Source organism: Natator depressus, chromosome 1 (assembly GCF_965152275.1).
Source record: "Natator depressus isolate rNatDep1 chromosome 1, rNatDep2.hap1, whole genome shotgun sequence".
NCBI lineage: Eukaryota > Metazoa > Chordata > Testudines > Cheloniidae > Natator > Natator depressus.
Window position 1 is genome coordinate 216,654,409 of NC_134234.1, and position 19,586 is coordinate 216,673,994.

Genomic DNA, 19,586 nt, shown 5'->3' on the forward strand with positions numbered 1-19,586 from the left:
CCTGAACCCCTTGCCCGAGCCTAGAGCCCACACCCCACACCCACACTCCCTCCCAGAGCCCAACCCCTCACTCCCTCCCACATCCAAACTCCCTCTCAGAGCCTGCATCCCACACCCCCTCCCGCACAACAACCCCCTGCCCCAGCCTGGTGAAAGTGAGTGAGGGTGGGGGAGAGTGTGCGACAGAGGGAGGGGGAATGGAGTGAGCAGGGAGCGGGGCCTCAGAGAAGGGGCGGGATGGGGCGTGGTCTCCGAGAAGGGGCAGGGCAAGGGTCTTTGGGTTTGCGTGATTAGACAGTTGGCAGCCCTACCGGGCGGTCATGTGGAAGCCCTGGCCATGCCGGAAGAGCGCGCCCAGCAGTGCAGCTGGCAGCTCGCTGGGCACCAGCCAGTGCAGGCGCAGCACCTCCCAAATGTCAGGCTTGTGCGTGCGGCGGGGGCCCATTGACTGTTCTGCCCTGGGGCCCGGAATTGCTGTCGGTGGGCCTGCACCTACAGAAAGGGAGTGATTTTTCAAGTGTTGTGACCCCAGCAGCTCTGATTAAAGTCAAAGGGAGCTGCTGGCTGCTCAGCACTGCTGAAAATCAGGGCATTTATTTAGGTGCATAGTGAGGATTTTTGTAAAAGCACCTAAGGAATTTAGGAGCATAAATCCCCCTGAATTTCAGTGAGGTCTGTGCTCCTAAGTCCCTTGGATGCTTTTTGAAAATTTCTCCAAACACATTGGTTTACCTTTAGGCAGACAGCTTCAAAAATTTCGGCCCTGGACTATCTTATGCTAAACCTTCTGTGATGGAGCCTTGTGAGAGGGAGGAGTTGTGTCAGCCATAAGTCTGATACAACAGCCATCTGCCAGTGACATCTAAGAGTCTGGCTTGCTGTATAGGCCATTTGCAAAACCCACACTGGCATTGGTGAAAACCTATTTGTATGAATAGTCCCACAGGAATCACTGAGTCATGTAAAGGCACCCCAGCATGAGTTATGGGCCCACAATGAGGCTCCATGTGCAAACAGCATCACGAGTAATAAACATACTAGAGATGTGTAGTGTGGATGAGTTAATGTTACGCTGAGAATCCTGAGTATTTCTTTCCTTCACTCTTGTATATTGACACTCAAAACCTTAACACAGAGTTTTACATTTAGTTGTTTGTGCTTAAAATTTAAATAATAATAATTTAAAAAAACCCCAAACCAGATACAACTAGAGAAGATCAACATGGAACCAAGATTTGAGGCTACAAGATTAGGGTTCCAGTCCTGCAAACGCTAACCTTATATGAGCGATCCCACTGAAGCCAACTGGACTACTCAAAAGGTAAGGGCTATTCAAGTAAGAGTGTCTATGATCAGGCCCTCTGAGAATTAGCTTCCTATTCTAAGTAGATTCCTTATTCTTATTTCTTATTGGTATTGCAGTAGCATCTAGGATCATGGCTCATGGTATTGCGGTAGCGTCTAGGATCGTGGCCCCACGGTACTAAGTGATATAGAAACACATAACAAAAAGATGGCCCCTGCCTTGAAGCCTTTACAATCTAAGTAATCCTAAGGCCTTCATCTTTGCAAAGAGTGAGAAGTGAGTGTGCAGTAGGTTCTTAAAGGTTTTCTGTTGCTACATTCACAACGTAGGATAAGACATAGTTTGAAGGTAAGGCAGATGTGATGATGCACTGTAGTGTGATAGAAGATGTGTGATTGTTGTCTAAATGTACCCTAGTCTTCTACAGTCTGGTACAACAAGACTTTTTCTTTGTGTCTTGCAGGAGCTGAACAGTCTTTTCTTTCACTTTATCTTCTTGTTCCTTTAAAATCCTAGGAAAGATACAAAAAGAAAGTATGCTCAGGAAAAGGCAATAATACCTACAAGAAAAAAACCCCACAGCATCACAGTCGGACATGGCTAATTTGCACTGATGACTGGGAGGTGAATTGAAAGCAACAGAGTTTTGTGAGTTAATGAGGAAGTGAGCACACCGCATAAAACAAAAATCAAGGCTGCTGTATTGCAAAATCTATTTTGTTTGTTTACTTGGAAAGCTGCAGTTAGCGCTGATCGTTTGCAACTTGTGAATATTTTTGTGAATCAAAGCAGCGAGTCCATTGCTGTTATTTGGAGGGTTTGTATTATTCATTGTTTGCAGCCACTGGTCAAAAAGTTCAACAAATCCCCAAAGTTTCACAGACTTCAGCAGGAATGATGATTTGCCTGAAGGTTCCTGCCAGGAAGTACAGTCTCCAATATCTGCCATTCATTATTAGTTTCCCTCCTGTTCAAAGTGTATTGGGGAAGCTTTACAAAAATGCCCAGAGGATTTAGGAGCACAAGTCCCCTTTAATTTCAGTGGGATTTGTGCTCCTGAGTCCCTGAGGTACTTTTGAAAATATCCTCCTCAGTCTTTCAATCAGGTAGTAGAACTGAACTGGCATGGGGGGGGAGAAGCACACCCTGCACCCCGTTAAAGAGCATAGCGATGTCTATGGCCGTGTGCATTTCCTCAGCATTCCCACTGTCTGCCTTTGGGAGCCATCACTGTGTGTTGTGCCGCCACACACGTTCCTCTTCTCGGAAGCCCTTATTTTGCAACTGACTCTGCATAGACGGACCCTCTTCCTTATGCAGAGCCTCACTGACTTCAGTGGAGCTCCAGAGGTCTGTTCACTTGGAGCTTCTTGCAGGATCAGCACTATTGACTATAACTGAAAAGGCACAAGATAGCATTCAGACAGCAGAAGGTTGGTTCCTATCAGAGACAATTAGTTTAGCAAATAGAATCCATTCAGTCATCTGTGATAGGGATCCATTAAGTTCACTTACAAATCTTCTTGCACTGAATTTTCTTCTTATTGTGTCCTTTGCAGACTTCATTTCACCTAGTTTGATTTTTTCCCATACAATAGTCCATATTTTAAAAAAGCAAAAGATGTTTTCCTTACCTAGCTAGGCGAAGCACCGACTCACGGGTATTATGACCGGAACAGGCACTGCATTCGTAGAAAATTAAATTGTAATCCTAGATCAGACAGAAAGACCATTTCAGTCCATTTTGCATAATGTGCCAGTCTAGCTTTACAAGGCACTGTGGAAACATTGGGATATACAAGGAAAAAAGGAATACAGATTGGTCATTTGAGTCTCTCCGATTATGGGAAAAATTGGGAACCTACGTTCTGGGGTAATCCTTAGACAATAAATAAAGATGTCACCAGAACAACAACACAACCAACATCCATTTCTTGTCAGTCCATGGAGTCCTTTGCAGTTTACACAGTGGTTTTCTTTGCGCCCTTAGCGGTGTGTTTTTTCAGTGTTTAATTTTCTACATTTTGATGAATGTCATGATTTTAATTTATTATACTGCGCCTAGCGAGGGCTGATAAGAAAGGAAGGTTGATTAGTAATATTGGTTTAAATTTGTATTTTATTGATAGCTGAAAAGTATGTCTCTTATTGGTGAAATTTCCAGCTTAATAGTCACACAAATACAAATTTGACATCAAATATAAGCTCAGGGCAACACCCTTTGTTCTTCTATATAAGAATGCAGTTAGACCTGTAAAAGGAAATCTAGCCAGCATGTGGATGCACATGAGCCTGACTGTGAGTGGCACTGGCCCTCCCTTGCTCTCCTATAGCACATAAGCATCTTGTCTGAGGAGAAATCACCCATGGGATACTGGCATGAATCAGAACTGATTTCTCAGCAAATGTCATGTGGCAGAGTAAATCCTGAATGTGAGATAATGACATAACATAAGTGATCTCTCTCCTGCCATCCATCTCCACCCTCTGACAAACAGAGGCTAGGGACACCATTCCTTACCCATCCTGGCTAATAGCCATTATTGGATTTAACCTCCATGAATTTATCTAGTTCTCTTTTAAACCCTGTTATAGTCCTAGCCTTCACAACCTCCTCAGGCAAGGAGCTCCACAGGTTGACTGTGCCCTGAGTGAAGAAGAACTTCCTTTTATCTGTTTTAAACCTGCTGCCCATTAACTTCATTTGGTGGCCCCTAGTTCTTATATTATGGGAACAAGCAAATAACTTTTCCTTATTCATTTTCTCCACACCACTCATGATTTTATATACCTCTATCATATCCCCCTTTAGTCTCCTCTATTCCAGGCTGAAAAGTTCTAGCCTCTTTAATCACTCCCCATATGGGACCTGTTCCAAACCCCTAATCATTTTAGTTGCCCTTTTCTGAACCTTTTCTAATGCCAGTATATCTTTTTTGAGATGAGGAGAGCACATCTGTATGCAGTATTCAGGAAGTGGGCATACCATGAATTTATATAAGGGCAATAAGATATTCTCCGTCTTATTCTCTATCCTTTTTTAAATGATTCCTAACATCCTGTTTGCTTTTTTGACTGCCACTGTACACTGCATGAACATCTTCAGAGAATTATCCATGATGACTCCAAGATCTCTTTCGTGATTAGTTGTAGCTAAATTAGCCCCCATCATATTGTATGTCTAGTTGGGGTTATTTTTTCCAATGTGCATTACTTTACATTTATCCACATTACATTTCATTTCCATTTTGTTGCCCAATCACTTAGTTTTGTGAGATCTTTTTGAAGTTCTTCACAGTCTGCTTTGATCTTAACTATCTTGAGCAGTTTAGTATCATCTGCAAACTTTGCCACCTTACTGTTTACCCCTTTCTCCAGATCCTTTATGAATAAGTTGAATAGGATTGGTCCTAGGACTGGCCCTTGGGGAACACCACTAGTTACCCCTCTCCATTCTGAAAATTTACCATTTATTCCTACCCTTTATACCCTGTCTTTTAACCAGTTCTCAATCCATGAAAGGATCTTCCTTCTTATCCCATGACAACTTAATTTACATAAGAGCCTTTGGTGAGGGACCTTGTCAAAGGCTTTCTGGAAATCTAAGTACACTATGTCTACTGGATCCCCGTTGTCCACATGTTTGTTGACCCCCTCAAAGAACTCTAATAGATTAGTAAGACATGATCTCCCGTTACAGAAACCATGTTGACTTTTGCCCAACAATTTATGTTCTTCTACGTGTCTGATAATTTTATTCTTTACTATTGTTTCAACTAATTTGCCTGGTACTGACGTTAGACTTACCGGTCTGTAATTGCTGGGATCACCTCTGGAGCCCTTTTTAAATATTGGCGTTACATTAGCTATCTTCCAGTCATTGGGTACAGAAGCTGATTTAAAGGACAGGTTACATAGTTCCACAATTTCACATTTGAGTTCTTTCAGAATTCTTGGGTGAATGCCATCTGGTCCCCGTGACTTGTTACTGTTAAGTTTATCAATTAATTACAAAACCTCCTCTAATGACACTTTAATCTGTGACAGTTCCTCAGATTTGTCACCTACAAAGGACGGCTCAGGTTTGGGAATCTCCCTAACATCCGCAGCCGTGAAGACTGAAGCAAAGAATTAATTTAGTTTCTCCGCAATGACTTTATCGTCTTTAAGTGCTCCTGTTTTATCTCAATCGTCTAGGGGCCCCACTGGTTGTTTAGCAGGCTTCCTGCTTCTGAGTTACACCTAACTGATGCTAATCATTCATCTTCATCACTTTGACAAACAGATCCTTCTTCTGATGATGCAGTCAGTCTTGCAGCAGAAGGAGCCATGCCTTTGAACTTTGAAGGGAAAATTCACTGACAGCATGTACAGTGGAAACCCTCCGTAGCAGAAGGTAAGTTATGTCTAATTAATCATCTGAGACGCATCCTACACTATCAAGGGAATTGGCTAATGAATGCATCATGCCACTGACAATTATTTTTGAAAAATCATGGACAAAGAAGGAGGCACCTAAAGAATGGGGAAAAAACAATCAACAAACAAGGACAGAAGAGTAGTGATCTTGGTGGTTACTGTCCTGTAAGTCTAGTTGTGGAATAGCCTCCTGAACTAATGAAGGCAAGCAAAGCTTTGTTTGTCTGAACTGTTTACTGATTAGGAGATCATGCTACAGTGAAACTCACTGAATGGAGATTTCTTTGTAAATCTACTAGAAAAGGCAAATGGACTTGTGTTTTCTCTATTTTGCTGATAGTAGCAGTGACAGATATGGCAATTTCCTGCAATGTGCTCAGGAGACCCTATTGAATTGAGTTCACATATCTTTGGGGTCCATTGTATTAAAGGAAAGGTTTATGTATTCTTGTGGGCTGGGGTGGTCAAAGGACTATATTGAACAATGTGTCAGACAAGAATGGATTTATGAGACAATACGTGTGAAATGGATTTCCTGGGAAATATCTACGGGAAGGTTAATGCAAATCCCCACCCTCTTTGCCTCCGGTTATGCCAAAAAAAACAACAACAAAAAAACAAAACAAAACAAAAACAATCCCTGCCTTTTGAAGCAACATCCTGAGGAAAAGATCTTTGCCTGCTGATTACCTGTTCCCGGAGGCTGAAGATCAAAGGCCTAAGCTGTATAAAGGAAAGACTAACTGATTCATAGGTGAGCTTGTTTTGAGCCAAGGCTGTTATGAACTTGTAACCACAGAAAAAACGTTCACTGGGGTTTGAAGGACTGACTCCTGCCAGAGCCTTGTTGGAGTTGGGTGATCTCTGGTAAGCTCATTAATGTTCAGGTAGGTTCTTCTATTATTTTTAATATGTTTTTTGTCATCAAGATAGGTGATGGCTGGGAGCTGGAAGCCTGACTAGAAAAGGTTCAGAGAAGGGCAACAGACATGATTAATGTTATTGCTTCCATATGAGGAGAGACGAAAAACATTAGGGCTATTCATCTTAAAAAGGAATGATCAAGGGTGGATATAATAGAGGTCAATAAAATCATGAATGGTGTGGAAAACAGTTAATAGAGAAGTGTTATTTACCCTTTCCCACAATACTAAAACCCAGGGCCACCTCATGAAATTAATAGGCAGCAACTTTAAAGCAAACAAAAGGAATTACTTTTTCCACACAACAGACAGTCAACCTGTGGCACTCATTGCCACTGGATGTTGTGATGGCCAAAAGTATAACTGGGTTCAAAAAAGCTTTAGAAAAGTTAATGGAGGTTAGGTCTATCCATGGCTATTAGCCAAGATGGTCAGGGATGTATCCAGTGATGAGCTGCCAAAATCTTAACAATGGGTTCCCTCCTCACCCCATGAGGGGGTCGTTGCCCACCCCTGCCCCCCGGGACTCCTGCCCCATCCAACCCCCCCGCGTTCCTTGACGCCTGCCCCCCAGGAACCCTGCCCCATCTACCCCCCTCCCCTGTCCCCTGACTACCCCCAGAACAGGGCAGGAGGGTCTTGTGGGCCACCATAGTGGGTGCCCACCCCACCCCTAAGAGCCAGAGGCACCTGCCGGGGAGCGAGGTGGGGAGTCCCAGGGGTGCTTACCTAGGGCAGCTCCCAGGAAGCATCCCGCAGGTCCCTCTGGCTCCTAGGGGTGGGAGAGTGTAGCTGGGGGGGAGCAGGGGGAGCGGCCGCTCCCCCACTGATCACATCAAAAGTGGCGCCTTAGGCGCTGACTCTCTGGGTGTTCCGGGGCTGGAGCACCCAGGGGGAAAATTGGTGGGTGCAGAGCACCCACCGGCAGCTCTCCGCCCCTTGCCCGGCCCCAGCTCACCTCACCTCCACTCCGCCTCCTCCCCTGAACGTGCCGCACCACTCTGCTTCTCCGCGCCCTCCCCCCCGCTTCCCGCGAATCAGCTGTTCGGCAGAAAGCCGGGGAGGGCTGAGAAGCAGGCCGTGGCTTCCCGCTCAGGCCCAGGGAGGTGGAGGTGAGCTGGGGCGGGGAGCGGTTCCCCTGCATGCCTCTCCCCCCCCCCCCCGGGTTACCTGCTGTGGCACGAGCGTCCCTCCTCGCGCCCGCCCCCCCCCCCCCACCCGAGCTCACCTCCGCTCTGCCTCCCTGGGCCTGAGCGGGAAGCCGCCGCTTGCTTCTCAGCCCGCCCCAGCTTCCTGCATGAACAGCTGATTCACAGGAAGCCTGGGGCGGGGGGGGGGGGGGGGCAGAGAAGCAGAGCGGGGTGGCGCATTCAGGGGAGGAGGCGGAGGCGGAGCGGAGGTGAGCTGGGACCAGGCGCGGGGCGGGGAGCTGCCTGTGGGTGCTCTGCATCCACCAAATTTTCCCCATGGAGTCCCTCGCGGAACAACCGGTTCTAAGAGGGCTTCTAAATTTAACAACCGGTTCTAGTGAACCGGTGCAAACCAGCTCCAGCTCACCACTGGATGTATCCCCATGCTTGGGGTGACCCAAAACCTCTAACTCTGCTTCTGTCAGAGACGGGATACTGGACTAGAAGCATCACTGGTCTGACACAGTATGACTGTTCTTATGTTCTTAATATTTTCACTTTACGAATAAAAGTGCTTGCCTAGAGGGAGCTGTGTGGTGACTTGTAACTGGCGACAGTTACAACTCTTCATAGCCTCTGAAGAGAAAGCAAAGTGCAGAGAGTGGCCTTTTTAGGCAGTCTGGCTTGCTGGGCATATCACAATGTAGGCAGGGAACTATGCAGTCTGGAAAAACCCCATCCACGAGTGAGTGAGACTTATCTCTGGCTTGTTCTTTCATGTTGCTGATTATGGAGCAGCTATCTCAAGGTCTTGCCCCCCCCCCCCCCCCAGTAATTCCCACCAGGGCCTTCCCTATCCTCGTTGGAAGTGCCTAGCTCACTTTATCCATTCCCTGAGGTATCGCACTGCATCCTACAATCCTTTCATGTGATGAGGATTTGATAGGACTTTCTTTGGTGTGCCAACATTGCAATGTTAGGCATCCTTAGGCATGCTAGAGGGGTTGCAGGAAGGCTGCCCTACAGCAGGAATCCCCAGGAAGACTTCTGGCTGATTTCTACACCACATTAGCTAGCTAGTAAGGCTCCAGGCTGCTAATTACCAAAGTTTCATGAAGCAATGAGAGCTGCACTATGTGACCTACAGTACTTTAAATGTGATCCATCAACGTTCCTGAAAACCTACTGACAATGAGCCAGATCCTCTGTTGGTATAAATAGGCTTAGCTCCTTTGATGATAATGAAGCTGTGCAGATTTATACCAGATGAGGATCTGACCCAATGCAGTCTGAGTGCCCTACAAGTAATTCATGTAAGTAAGCAACTCAAGTGGATTTGTTAATGGAGATGTCATATGTGGTTTCCTAGGAATTACATTGCCATTTAACAGTAATTAATATCCATTAAAATAAATTATTATAAGCTCAACAAGCAAATTGCTATAATTTAATTAAATCTCTGCAGCTTTTCAGATGGCAAATTGTTACTGATCACTCCTTACTTTTGCTCCATGAAGCAATGTATTCTAATGAGTATTCATTCATTTGAATGTTACCATTTTTCATTTGACATTGTTCTATGTTACTCTTGTAAAACATTTTATTTCCTTACATGCCATGTTACAGCTAATGACCTGGTGGGCTGCAAGTTCTGCATCTCAGCGTGATTCATCTTCGCTTTACTAGTTGCCCATTTTTAAAAAGAGCTAAATGACAAATAGCCACCCACTCCCTCCATTTACCTTTCATGTGTCACTTGCTTTTTGCATAAGGCTACAGTAATAATACCTTGGAGTTTTTCCTAGAAAGTAACCTGCAGGGCCTGAAATTATACCTGCATTTTGGATTCTTACACAAAAATCAAACAGATTTGCTAAATACAGAAACTTTTAGGTACTGAGTAAGGGGCTGATAATATGGGAATTGAAGTCAATGGGAATTTTGTAACTCACTACAATGGGAGTAAGATCAGGCCCTAAATGAAAGCACCCTTCTTCATCATATAAACACAAAATAAAAGCCATATAACAACACAAGACCTATATATGGCAATGTATTATTATCAGTCTGTGTATAGGTCAAAAGTAGCATATAGCCCTAACTCTTTAAATTATATTCACAGGGCCAAATATTGCTCTGTTATATTGGTGCAGACACAGAATAATTCCATTGACTTCATTGCATTTTGGACAAACTAGTAAATCCATTACGAATAAGTAATGAATAATGGGAAAATGTATTTACAGACATATTCGTGGAATCAGATATCTGATTTGATTCAGTCATATTTCTGCCCCTTTTAGTTCATTTTCTCATGAAGATTTGGACAACTGATTTCCATGTAGATAATTTTTTGGAGGTGTTGTTATTCATATGAATTCATATTCACTACACATCTGAATGCAAAAATGGAATTCAAGAATATTTGAATAATGATATCTGTGTGTAAGCAAGTGCTCTTGTTATTTGCTAGTCCATTTAGGGTGACCAGATAGGAAGTCTGAAAAATCAGGACGGGGGATGCGGGCAATAGGTGCCTCCATAAGAAAAAGCCCTGAATATCGGGACTGTCCCTATAATATTGGGACATCTGGTCATCCTAAATCCACTGGTTCTCAAACTATGGCACATGGATCATGGGTGGTTTGAAGAGCACTTGTGGGTACTCCACAGAGTGCTGCTTCTTCTTGTTGTTTCCAGCTACTAAATCACAGTAAAAGAAGCTAAAAATACATAATTTTCTATCATGACTTTCCAGGGAAGTAACTGCTGTCTAAGTGTCACAGGGATGTTATGGGATTGTAAATGGAGGACGGTGTCCACAAGACAATCTATTAAGAAATTGTCTACACTATGATGGGAGGGAAAGAGAATCCCTGAGGAGATATCCCATCATTCACTAGTCATCATTCATTATTCTCCTTTTAAAAGTTCATCATCCAGTCAAGGATCAGAAACTCCACCATGTGATTTAGGTGACTAACCACACATTAATAATTATCAGTAGTTACAATTCACAGGAAAACCACAGGCTGTAAGTTGTTCTGATAAATAATTTGACAAACAATTACAAATAATAAAAAATGCAGGACATTTTTCATTTTGCAGGTAGTTCATTAAGGGACAAAATTAATCAAATAATTGCTCACTAGAAATAGTTCACCAGGATCTACTAATAAGTATTAAGGTTTCTTTTTCCCCTTCTAAAAGCAATTGCCCTCTTAAAAATAATAACTTATATTTCTGAGTTTCTAGATATAATCTAACACCCACTAAACACGTTCATCTTTTAGTTTTATTATGGATTCCCTTCTCCATACTGTACCTTGGCTAGATGTTCTCCTAGTCCATAAGGGACTTCTCGTTCTTTTTCATTGTCGGTTTTATTACCCAGCAAAAGCACAGGTATATTCTCTCCAGTTGCCTCCTGCAGAGCAAAGAACACTACATCATACTGCACACAATATGTCAACATCATTAAAATATTTTAAAAAATGATTACCGATGAAGCAGAGCTGAGACCCACCCGGTGCCAACATGAAAATGAAAATACTGAAGACAAATCAGGCAAGTAAAATGTTATTTTATGAAGAACTATATCAGGCATCAGAACTGGACAAAAGGAATAAAGGAGACATTCTGTGCTAAAAAAGCATTACCATCCTTCACATCCCTTGAATAACAGAACAGCTCAGAAATCATTCAGACTTAAACACATTTAAAAAAACAGAAAAGGAAAAAAAAAGAAATTCTGTGCTACGTAAAACCACAGGTATCTGACCCTACTTTTCCAATTAGATAGGCATGAACACAACTGCATTTGGATGCAATCATACCAATCAAAGTACATAATGTAAATGGAGATAATATATTTGATCAAATGTAATTCTGAAAAGTGGTAAGATACATTACCAAGTAAAACACTATCTGAATGAGTATATTACCAAAAGTACACCAGGGATTAAGTATGCACATTGCCTGAGTTAAAGGCAATGAATTTGGCTGTATGTCTTGAACTCAGCGCTAGTTAACATCCCCCAAAATTAGTCAGTCAAGATGAATCAAATATGTAAAATATTGGAATTGAAAAGAAGACCATGTTTCCTTATCAAAACTAAAATTCTCTTCTAAAGCTATTTTTTAATGTGCTGAATTGTTATAAATGTTGAATTGTTCAGAAAATATGTTAAATAAGGGCCTGATCTTCCAAATACTTAATACTGGGTTTACTTCAATGGGGCTACTCACAGTTGTCAGGGCTACTGACAGTGGTAAGTATTTGAACAATTGGGGCCTAACAATTAACTGGATTAATGCAGGGCTTTAGGGGCTGCAGCCCAAGGCCTCAGGCTAAGGGGGGCCCTGCAAAAATAAATCCATAATTATATACAATTCAGTGGTCACCAACCCATTGATCACGATTGACTGGTCGATCCTGGAGCCTCTGCCAGTCGATTGCGATCTCTAGGCCGCTAAAAGTCCAGCGGTGCAGCAGGGCTCAGGCAGGCTGCCTGCCTGCTGTGGCCACACGCCTCTCCCCGAAGTGGCCGGCTGCTGGCACATCTCTGCAGCCCCTGGTGGGGGGTGAGGAGGCTCCACGTTCTGCCCCCGCCCCCAGCACCATCCCCGCAGCTCCCATTGGCCAGGAACCAGGCAATGGTAGCTGCGGGGGCGGTGCTTGCGGGCATGGGCGGCGCACGGAGACACACTGTCCCCCTCCCTCCAGGAGCATGCAGAGACGTGCCAGCAGCCAGCCACTTCTGGGAGCGGTGTGCGGCTATCGCAGGCAGGCAGCCTGCCTGAGCCCTGCTGCACCACTAGCCTGGAGCCGCCTGTGGTAAGCGCATCGCAGCCAGAGGCTGCACCTCGTACCCTATGCTCCACCCATGCCCCAGGTCAGAATCCCCTCCTGCACCCCAAACTCCCTCCCAGAGCCCACACCCCTCACCCTCTCCTGCACCCCAACACTCTGCCCCAGCCTGGAGCCCCCTCCTGCACCCAAAATCCCTCCCAGAAAGAAACTAATATAACAGCTGTTCTAAGGTAAGAAGTAGGCTATTTTGAATTAACTTAACTATATTCTACGTGTTTTAAGACTGAAATGTAACCACAGAGTGGCTTTATGTTAATTAAAAGGCAAGTTTAGTATAGCATTAATAGCCTTGATGCCATAATTGTGATCATTTTGTTTGAAATCAAGAAAAAGACTTGTATACAGGGGCTCCACAAAATCGAATAGCCCCGGGCCCACAGGAGAGTTAATCTGGCCCTGGGGCCTAACTCCAAAGTACAGAGGCCACCTAGTAGCCAGTACAGATAACAGTGTTTCATATGTTAGCATACTGTGCTTATTGCCATAAGATTTGAATAGACAATAGCATTTTTAAGTCACAAAAAGCTCTCTGGGGTAGGGACTATGACTGGGTGTGGGCAGGGAGAGAAGAACAAGATATTCCACAGAATTTTTTCCAGGAAGCTGAATCCTATAAAATAAACCAGTTTTACAGCACTTACTATGGATACCATTGATTTACATGAGCAACCTATTTAAAATCTCCTAACTTAAAGATGTAGCAGTTGCAAAACTGTCTCTTATGAATTACATCACTGCACTGATGCCTCTTTCAACTCCAATGACAACCAAGGAGCCCTCAGTTGAATGACCATTAATAAAATGTGTCCTGGTATGGGAAGCAGAGGAGTGCATGCTGGGAATTCTTTTCCTCAGATTAAGCCAGGTACCAGGAAAGATGGACATACATCCAATCAATGGTGGCCACTGAAGAGATTTACTCCTTGAGATTTTAGAATGACTATTTTTTCCCTATAAAATGAAAGAAGGGCTTCTGCAAAGAGCTGGCTTGGCAACTCTGTGAACTGAAGTCCTATATATAACAGAGTAATTGCTACAGCACAAGAAGTGGTAGGACCTTACTTCCTCCTTTTTGACCTGCCCATAACCCCCACCTGGAGGGAACACCTCAAGAAGTTAGAGCATGTGGCCAGAGTAGTTTAGATTGAAAGCTATGTCCTCTTACCTCAATGCTCACCAACCATTGTTTGACAGCTGTGAATGTGTCTTTTGCTGTTATATCATACATCACAATGACACCATCAGCTTTTCTGAAAAACTGCTTGGAAATACTGCGGTACCTGCAAACAAGAATTTGTTTATAGCCCTTTGCCTTAGAGCAGTAGCAATGTGACAATATGATTAAAGTATAGTGGTCAGGACGCCAACCCTTGAGTCCTGCAGCATTGAAGATATATACACAGGGATCTAGATAGAATATTTGTATTCTTATAAGCTCAGTTTGAGCCACAGATATATGGGCATGTGGAGCCAAATATCCTCTTATATCAGGCCCCAGTTCTGCAACCCTTACTCACATGTGTAATCCCTACTCACTCAAGTAGCCCTATTGAAGTCAACGGGATTATACACATGAGCAGTAAGACCAATACATCTATAGCTCTTTTCATCGATAGATCTTGCAGTAATTTACAAAGGTGGTTAAGCTTATTACACTCATTTACAAATGCGCAGTAACCGGAGGCAGAGAAAGGTTTAAGTGGCAAGTCAATGGCAGAGATGGAAAAAGAACTCACCATGTTGCCATACTAAGGTTTATTCACATGAGTAAGAGCTGGAGGACTAAAGCTTCATTTACTTAGCTAACATATGAATTTACAGTCAGGGGACACATTTCTGCTCTCCGACAAGCAGAGTGGATTTTCTTCCTACTTATATTACACATGAAACCTCCATTGTTATCACTGACAATCCCACTTACTAGATGAGTGCAAAATTTGCAATAGAGTACAGTGTAGATCTGAAGGTAAAATTGAGCTGTACTGTGAAATATGGTGAGGGAGCAAGTTCAGTGCTTTCTGGATTTATCAGTCTCCTTTTTCTCTACCCCTAAATAGTTCCTTCTTTTTCTCATTCAGTGACAATCCCATGTATGGAACTCACACTGTCAATGACTAAAAGGTAAAATAAACAAAAACGTGCAGTAAGCGTTTGGAAAAATCCTGCTGCCGACCCTTTCCCTTGTCTTCCTGTTCTTGTACACTACCGATGGTAGCACGTACACTCTGACCCATGCCTCACGCCCTCCTAACCTCACCTCACAGGAATTCCTCACTCCTGTATGTGAAAAATTATTCAGGCTTCAACTGAAAAAAAACCAAACTTTTCAATTTTCAGCACCTGAAAATTGCAATTGTTTTTTTCCAACCAAAATTAATGGTTTCTGTTTTTTTGGTCTTTCAATGAAAACATGAAACAGTTAAATGGAAAAAGGTATTTTGTATGTGAATATCTCCATTTTTTGTTAAAAAGTAATTTTCTGTTGAAAAAACCTTTCTGACAGAACATTTTCAACCTGCCCCGCTCCTTAATAGTAGCTTATGGGACTATTTCTTTAAGAGGCTCTGCAACAGGCTGGCAGTGTTTGCCTGAAACACCCCACCCTGTTAGCCGATATTGATCCTGCTGGGAAAGGATCAAAGGCCTGCTCTCACTTTCATTGAACTAAATGAGAACTCGCCCATTTCTCCCCACTTCTGGGGAGCAGGATTGAGCCCAAGGCTGCTATTTTCTAAATGCACAGAGTAGGAGAGTAGAAAGTTAAGACATTTTCTCACCGTTCCTGCCCAGCAGTGTCCCAGAGTTGCAGGGCTACCTGGCTGTTATCCACTGTCACTGTTTTCACGCTGTAATCTATACCTATAAACATAGCACATGTTGTCTCAGGTTCATTCTGATAGTCTAATCAGGTTCATGGTAGTTTAAGGTAACAGTGTTATGTTCAAACAAGCCACAAATATTTCTAACCTGTGTTCATTGGTTCAGAAGGCACACAATAAATTCTGGCCCTTAACAACAGGCTGATAATAAGAACAGGCAGAAGCTTTTATTTGCCATAGTTTTAAAGTAGTAACATAAACATATTAAATGTAAATGTGTTAACAAATACATTTAATTCACAAAATGGCAGGATGAGTCAAATTTTCAAAAGAGCCCAAGTGATTTAGGATCCTAAGTCCCATTGACAGTCAAGGTGACTTAGGCTGCTAAGCCATATAGGCACTTTTGAAAAATGTTGCCTTGTATGCTTAAATAAGTCCTCTCTAGCTTTGGTTTATACACTTCTTGGATATTTATAATGATACTTGCTCTAGCCATTAGGTTACACTGCCTCCTTCTGCAACACTCTACTGAAACGTTCTTCTAAGATTTGCTCCTGCTTGACTGAGGTCAGTGGGAGTGTTGTCATTGACTTTAATGGATGTAGCATCTGGTCCTATTGCCTTCCGTGAGTAATCAGAACATTCAGAGGGATTGTGGAGGATGTTTCCACCACCAGAATCTAGTTTAATGGAAGTGGGTTTGAGATGCATCTGGGTTTGTCAAGGTTTTGAATGACCAGCTGTTCTGCACAATCTGCTCTGTCAGTCTTATCAGCAGTTCTTATTTTTATAATGTTACTTTTGGCTTATCTGTATGTGCAGGCCAGCCAAATAACCTACATCCTGGTGTGACTCACACAGATAGTGAGTTATTGTTGCACATTAGAGGTTACGTTTAAAAACTTGCCATCTATGCTGCAGCCCCCAACATCGGCGCCTTCCTTCTGGAAGCCCCAGGAAATTATGCATATAGTCTGAAGGTCTGACTCGTAAGTGCAACAGTTGCAAGCACAAGCTATGTTGGCACCAGTTAAGCACACAGCTTTGTAAATGTATCACTAACATTTTTCTCTTTTGCTCCGTACAAAGCTTTTTTTCCTGGAAAAATAGGCAATTATGATTTCAGTAATGGTCACGAGGGCATTTGACGTTTGCCAAATCTTATTTATCCTTTGGGATGCAGTGTGATCTAGTGCCTCGGTTACTAGATGAGAAGCAAGGAGACCTGAGGAAAAATCCTGGCTCCACTGAAATCAATGAGAGTTTTGCCAATGACTTCAATGAGCCAAGGATTCCACCACTGGGTTCTAATTTCAATTCTGCCACTAATATGCTCTGTGACCTCAGGTAACACATCACTTCTCTGTCCCTTTGCTTCTCCTCTTTGGGACAAGGACTTTCTCTCACTATGCATTTGTACAGCACCTAGCACAACAGGGCCACAGTCTTGGTTGGAGCCTCTAGGTATTACTGTAATAATCATCATAATGTTTCTTAAACTTACCTACAGTAGCAGATGTGTCTGGGGAAAAATGGTCTTCGCAGAATCGCTTTAAAAATGAAGTCTTTCCCACACTTGAATTGCCCACAAAAACAATCTTGAATAAGCGATCAGGGGCAGAGTATATTTTCTCCTCCTTCAAACAAGCACAAAAGTTAGTTGGCAATTTTAACTCTAACTCTGTTGCCTTTTCTGATTTGTAAAGACTTAAAGATGACCTGCAAAGGGGAAAAATATTGAGTCTGTACCCTTCCTTCTTGGTGACTTATGAACTAACCTTAAGAGTTTTTTGTCTGGTTGGTTGGCGTTTTTTTTAAGAGTTTTGTTTGTTTTTTACCTTAATGATATTAGGAATGTCCAGTCTGGCCTCTTTTGGCTTTAGTGGAAGACTCTGTAGAGTTCTTAGCTGTGAACTGTGAGCCTTTTTGTCACATAACAGAAAGGGTGAAGTATTGAATTTTTATCAAAGTTGTATTTTTTCCCCAAGAATTTCTAGCATCTTTGAGCTCAATTTTTTGTGTCACTGTAATTTTCTTTTTAGTCCAAAACAGAAAAAATACAGCTCTCACGCTGATTTTATAACTCCATGGATTTAGCAGTTGTATCTGATTCCCAGCCAAATTTTGGGATGCAAGCCCCATGTGAGCTGAAACAAAAAGGTTTGCATTTACCCCTGCAAGTCCAAACCAACAAGCTCTGCACAGCTCTGTTCAGATCCTCCCCACACTAAACTTTATGCATATCATAGGCCGTGTGTTTTTACCTAGAGAACACAAGCAAATTTATAAACTGTCTTATGCTTTATATTGCCTGATTGTGCTCTCAGTTGCTACTGGTGTAGATCCAGGAGCTTCCTGATTTACACCAGTGTAAAATTGGTATAAGTGAGAGGAGAACCAGGCCCAGTTAATTAAGCTGTTAATCTTTGGCAGGGTGAAGGTGATAACCTCTTAGCTTCTCAAGTATGAGGGAATTTTCCATGTTTTGTAGATTAAATTGAGTGGGGATGCTGGAGAAGACTATTTCTGCTCTATTTTAGGTACATCATTATTCTAAAATCCCTTCCGTTGTATTTTCAGCTGCAGTGGTTTAGGGAAAAATGGAGCATCGCCAGTGAGTTTGCAGTGGGGGCCAGAGCCATCCTGCTGCTGTAGGATGGAGAGGCTGAAGGGGGAAGGCAAGGTGGGGAGCTTGATACTAATTCTGTAGAAAAAGCAGCAGGGTGATTCCCCCTATAATGCAAAGTGAGCACTCCAACATATGCACAAGGATGCTGGGGGCTGGCCCAGATTTTCCAGCAGGCAGCCTGCCTGGTGTTCCCTTCAATACAAGGTTGAAATCCAGCCCACCCACTATTCTGTACTGCTGTGAAGAAAATACTGAATTATCCTGGGGAAAAATAGTTGTATTTGTACGAGAGAAAAAAAAGCCCTCCACTCTGTCCCTTAACTGTAAGAAATCCATTCACCAGGGTCAACATTTGGAGCAAATAGCTATCTCGTTATCTACCTTCATGTATTAGAATAACAGCCATTGTTATAACTATACTGAGATCTCTTATCGCATCACTCCCTTATCCTTTTAAATTAAAAACTCAAACTGCATTGCACCTTTAGGCTTTCAGCAATAAGCACGCTTCTCTCTATATAAGCCACTTTCTCAAATCTGCTGAAAATCACCTATCCTCTTTCCAACAGCAATCATCATGGTGTGTGTGTAATCTGGGTGCTGGGAAATAACATTAACACACACATACACACAGACAGTCGTCCACTCCAGCTTGGACTGAAAGGCCCTAAACTGCAACTCTCTTAGCTCATAACAATAGCTCAGTTAGCAGTTAGCCAGCAGAAAAAAATCTCGTCCTCAGTGGCCACACACAAATCAGCAGGTTAACAGCCTGAGGGCACCATTGGGTCTCGGCTCAACCCACAGATTGCCCAGTCAGCCATTTGCCTATGAGATGCATCCGGCCCACTCATGAGGGAAACCTACCTTTGTAATCAAACATATGGCTCCAATGCCACTTCTAAACTGAGCATAAAGATGAGCCTCTTCATCCCCTGCTGAATACTTATGACAGGACTAAGCCATCCAACAGCTATTGCTAGTGATTCCAGCCATGCAAGCTGCAAAGGAGATGCAGCAGCTAACACCTCAATCTGTCTCAAGCTGTTTTTTGTGAAACTCTTGGCTACAGATGACTCCCTGCTGGATGCACCCAAAGTCTAACTCGATGCCCTGAAAGGACTGACCAATCTGTCCTATGGGCAAAATGTCTTTCCCCATCCCAACGTGAGAATCAGCCACTGCTTGGAAACCTATGATCTGCAGAAACAAATTACAAACTCTCCCCAGATTATTAAATCTTGAACTGGAAAGGTACTTTGCCATATGCTATTGGAATATCAATTTCTCTTAGTTTATAATATGGTCTCAGATTTTTATCTCGATGTCATGTGCTGTTACTGACCTTCCTACACACAGCACACAACCAACGTAACATATGTCGGTTTTTGGCAGATTTAATAGAAACGGGTGGGGCGGAAGGCACACACTCAGTGGACCTGATTCCATCTTGTTGGAGCAGAACTGTACCTAACTGTGCCTGC

General features: G+C 43.1%; 1 protein-coding gene across 2 annotated transcripts in view; it reads right to left on the reverse strand.

Annotated features, from left to right (window-relative positions):
* Window positions 1-236: 236 nt before the first annotated feature.
* The window catches only part of CRACR2A (calcium release activated channel regulator 2A), a 71,095-nt gene continuing 51,745 nt past the window's right edge, over window positions 237-19,586 (reverse strand). For both annotated transcript variants that reach the window (XM_074948618.1, XM_074948626.1), the window contains 6 exons: window positions 16,978-17,110; window positions 15,429-15,510; window positions 13,817-13,931; window positions 11,104-11,205; window positions 2,941-3,017; window positions 237-1,818 (listed from right to left, as the gene is read on the reverse strand). In XM_074948618.1, coding sequence (XP_074804719.1) covers window positions 1,728-1,818; window positions 2,941-3,017; window positions 11,104-11,205; window positions 13,817-13,931; window positions 15,429-15,510; window positions 16,978-17,110 — 600 coding nt within the window. In that variant the 3' untranslated portion in view covers window positions 237-1,727. The remainder of the gene's footprint in view (window positions 1,819-2,940; window positions 3,018-11,103; window positions 11,206-13,816; window positions 13,932-15,428; window positions 15,511-16,977; window positions 17,111-19,586) is intronic.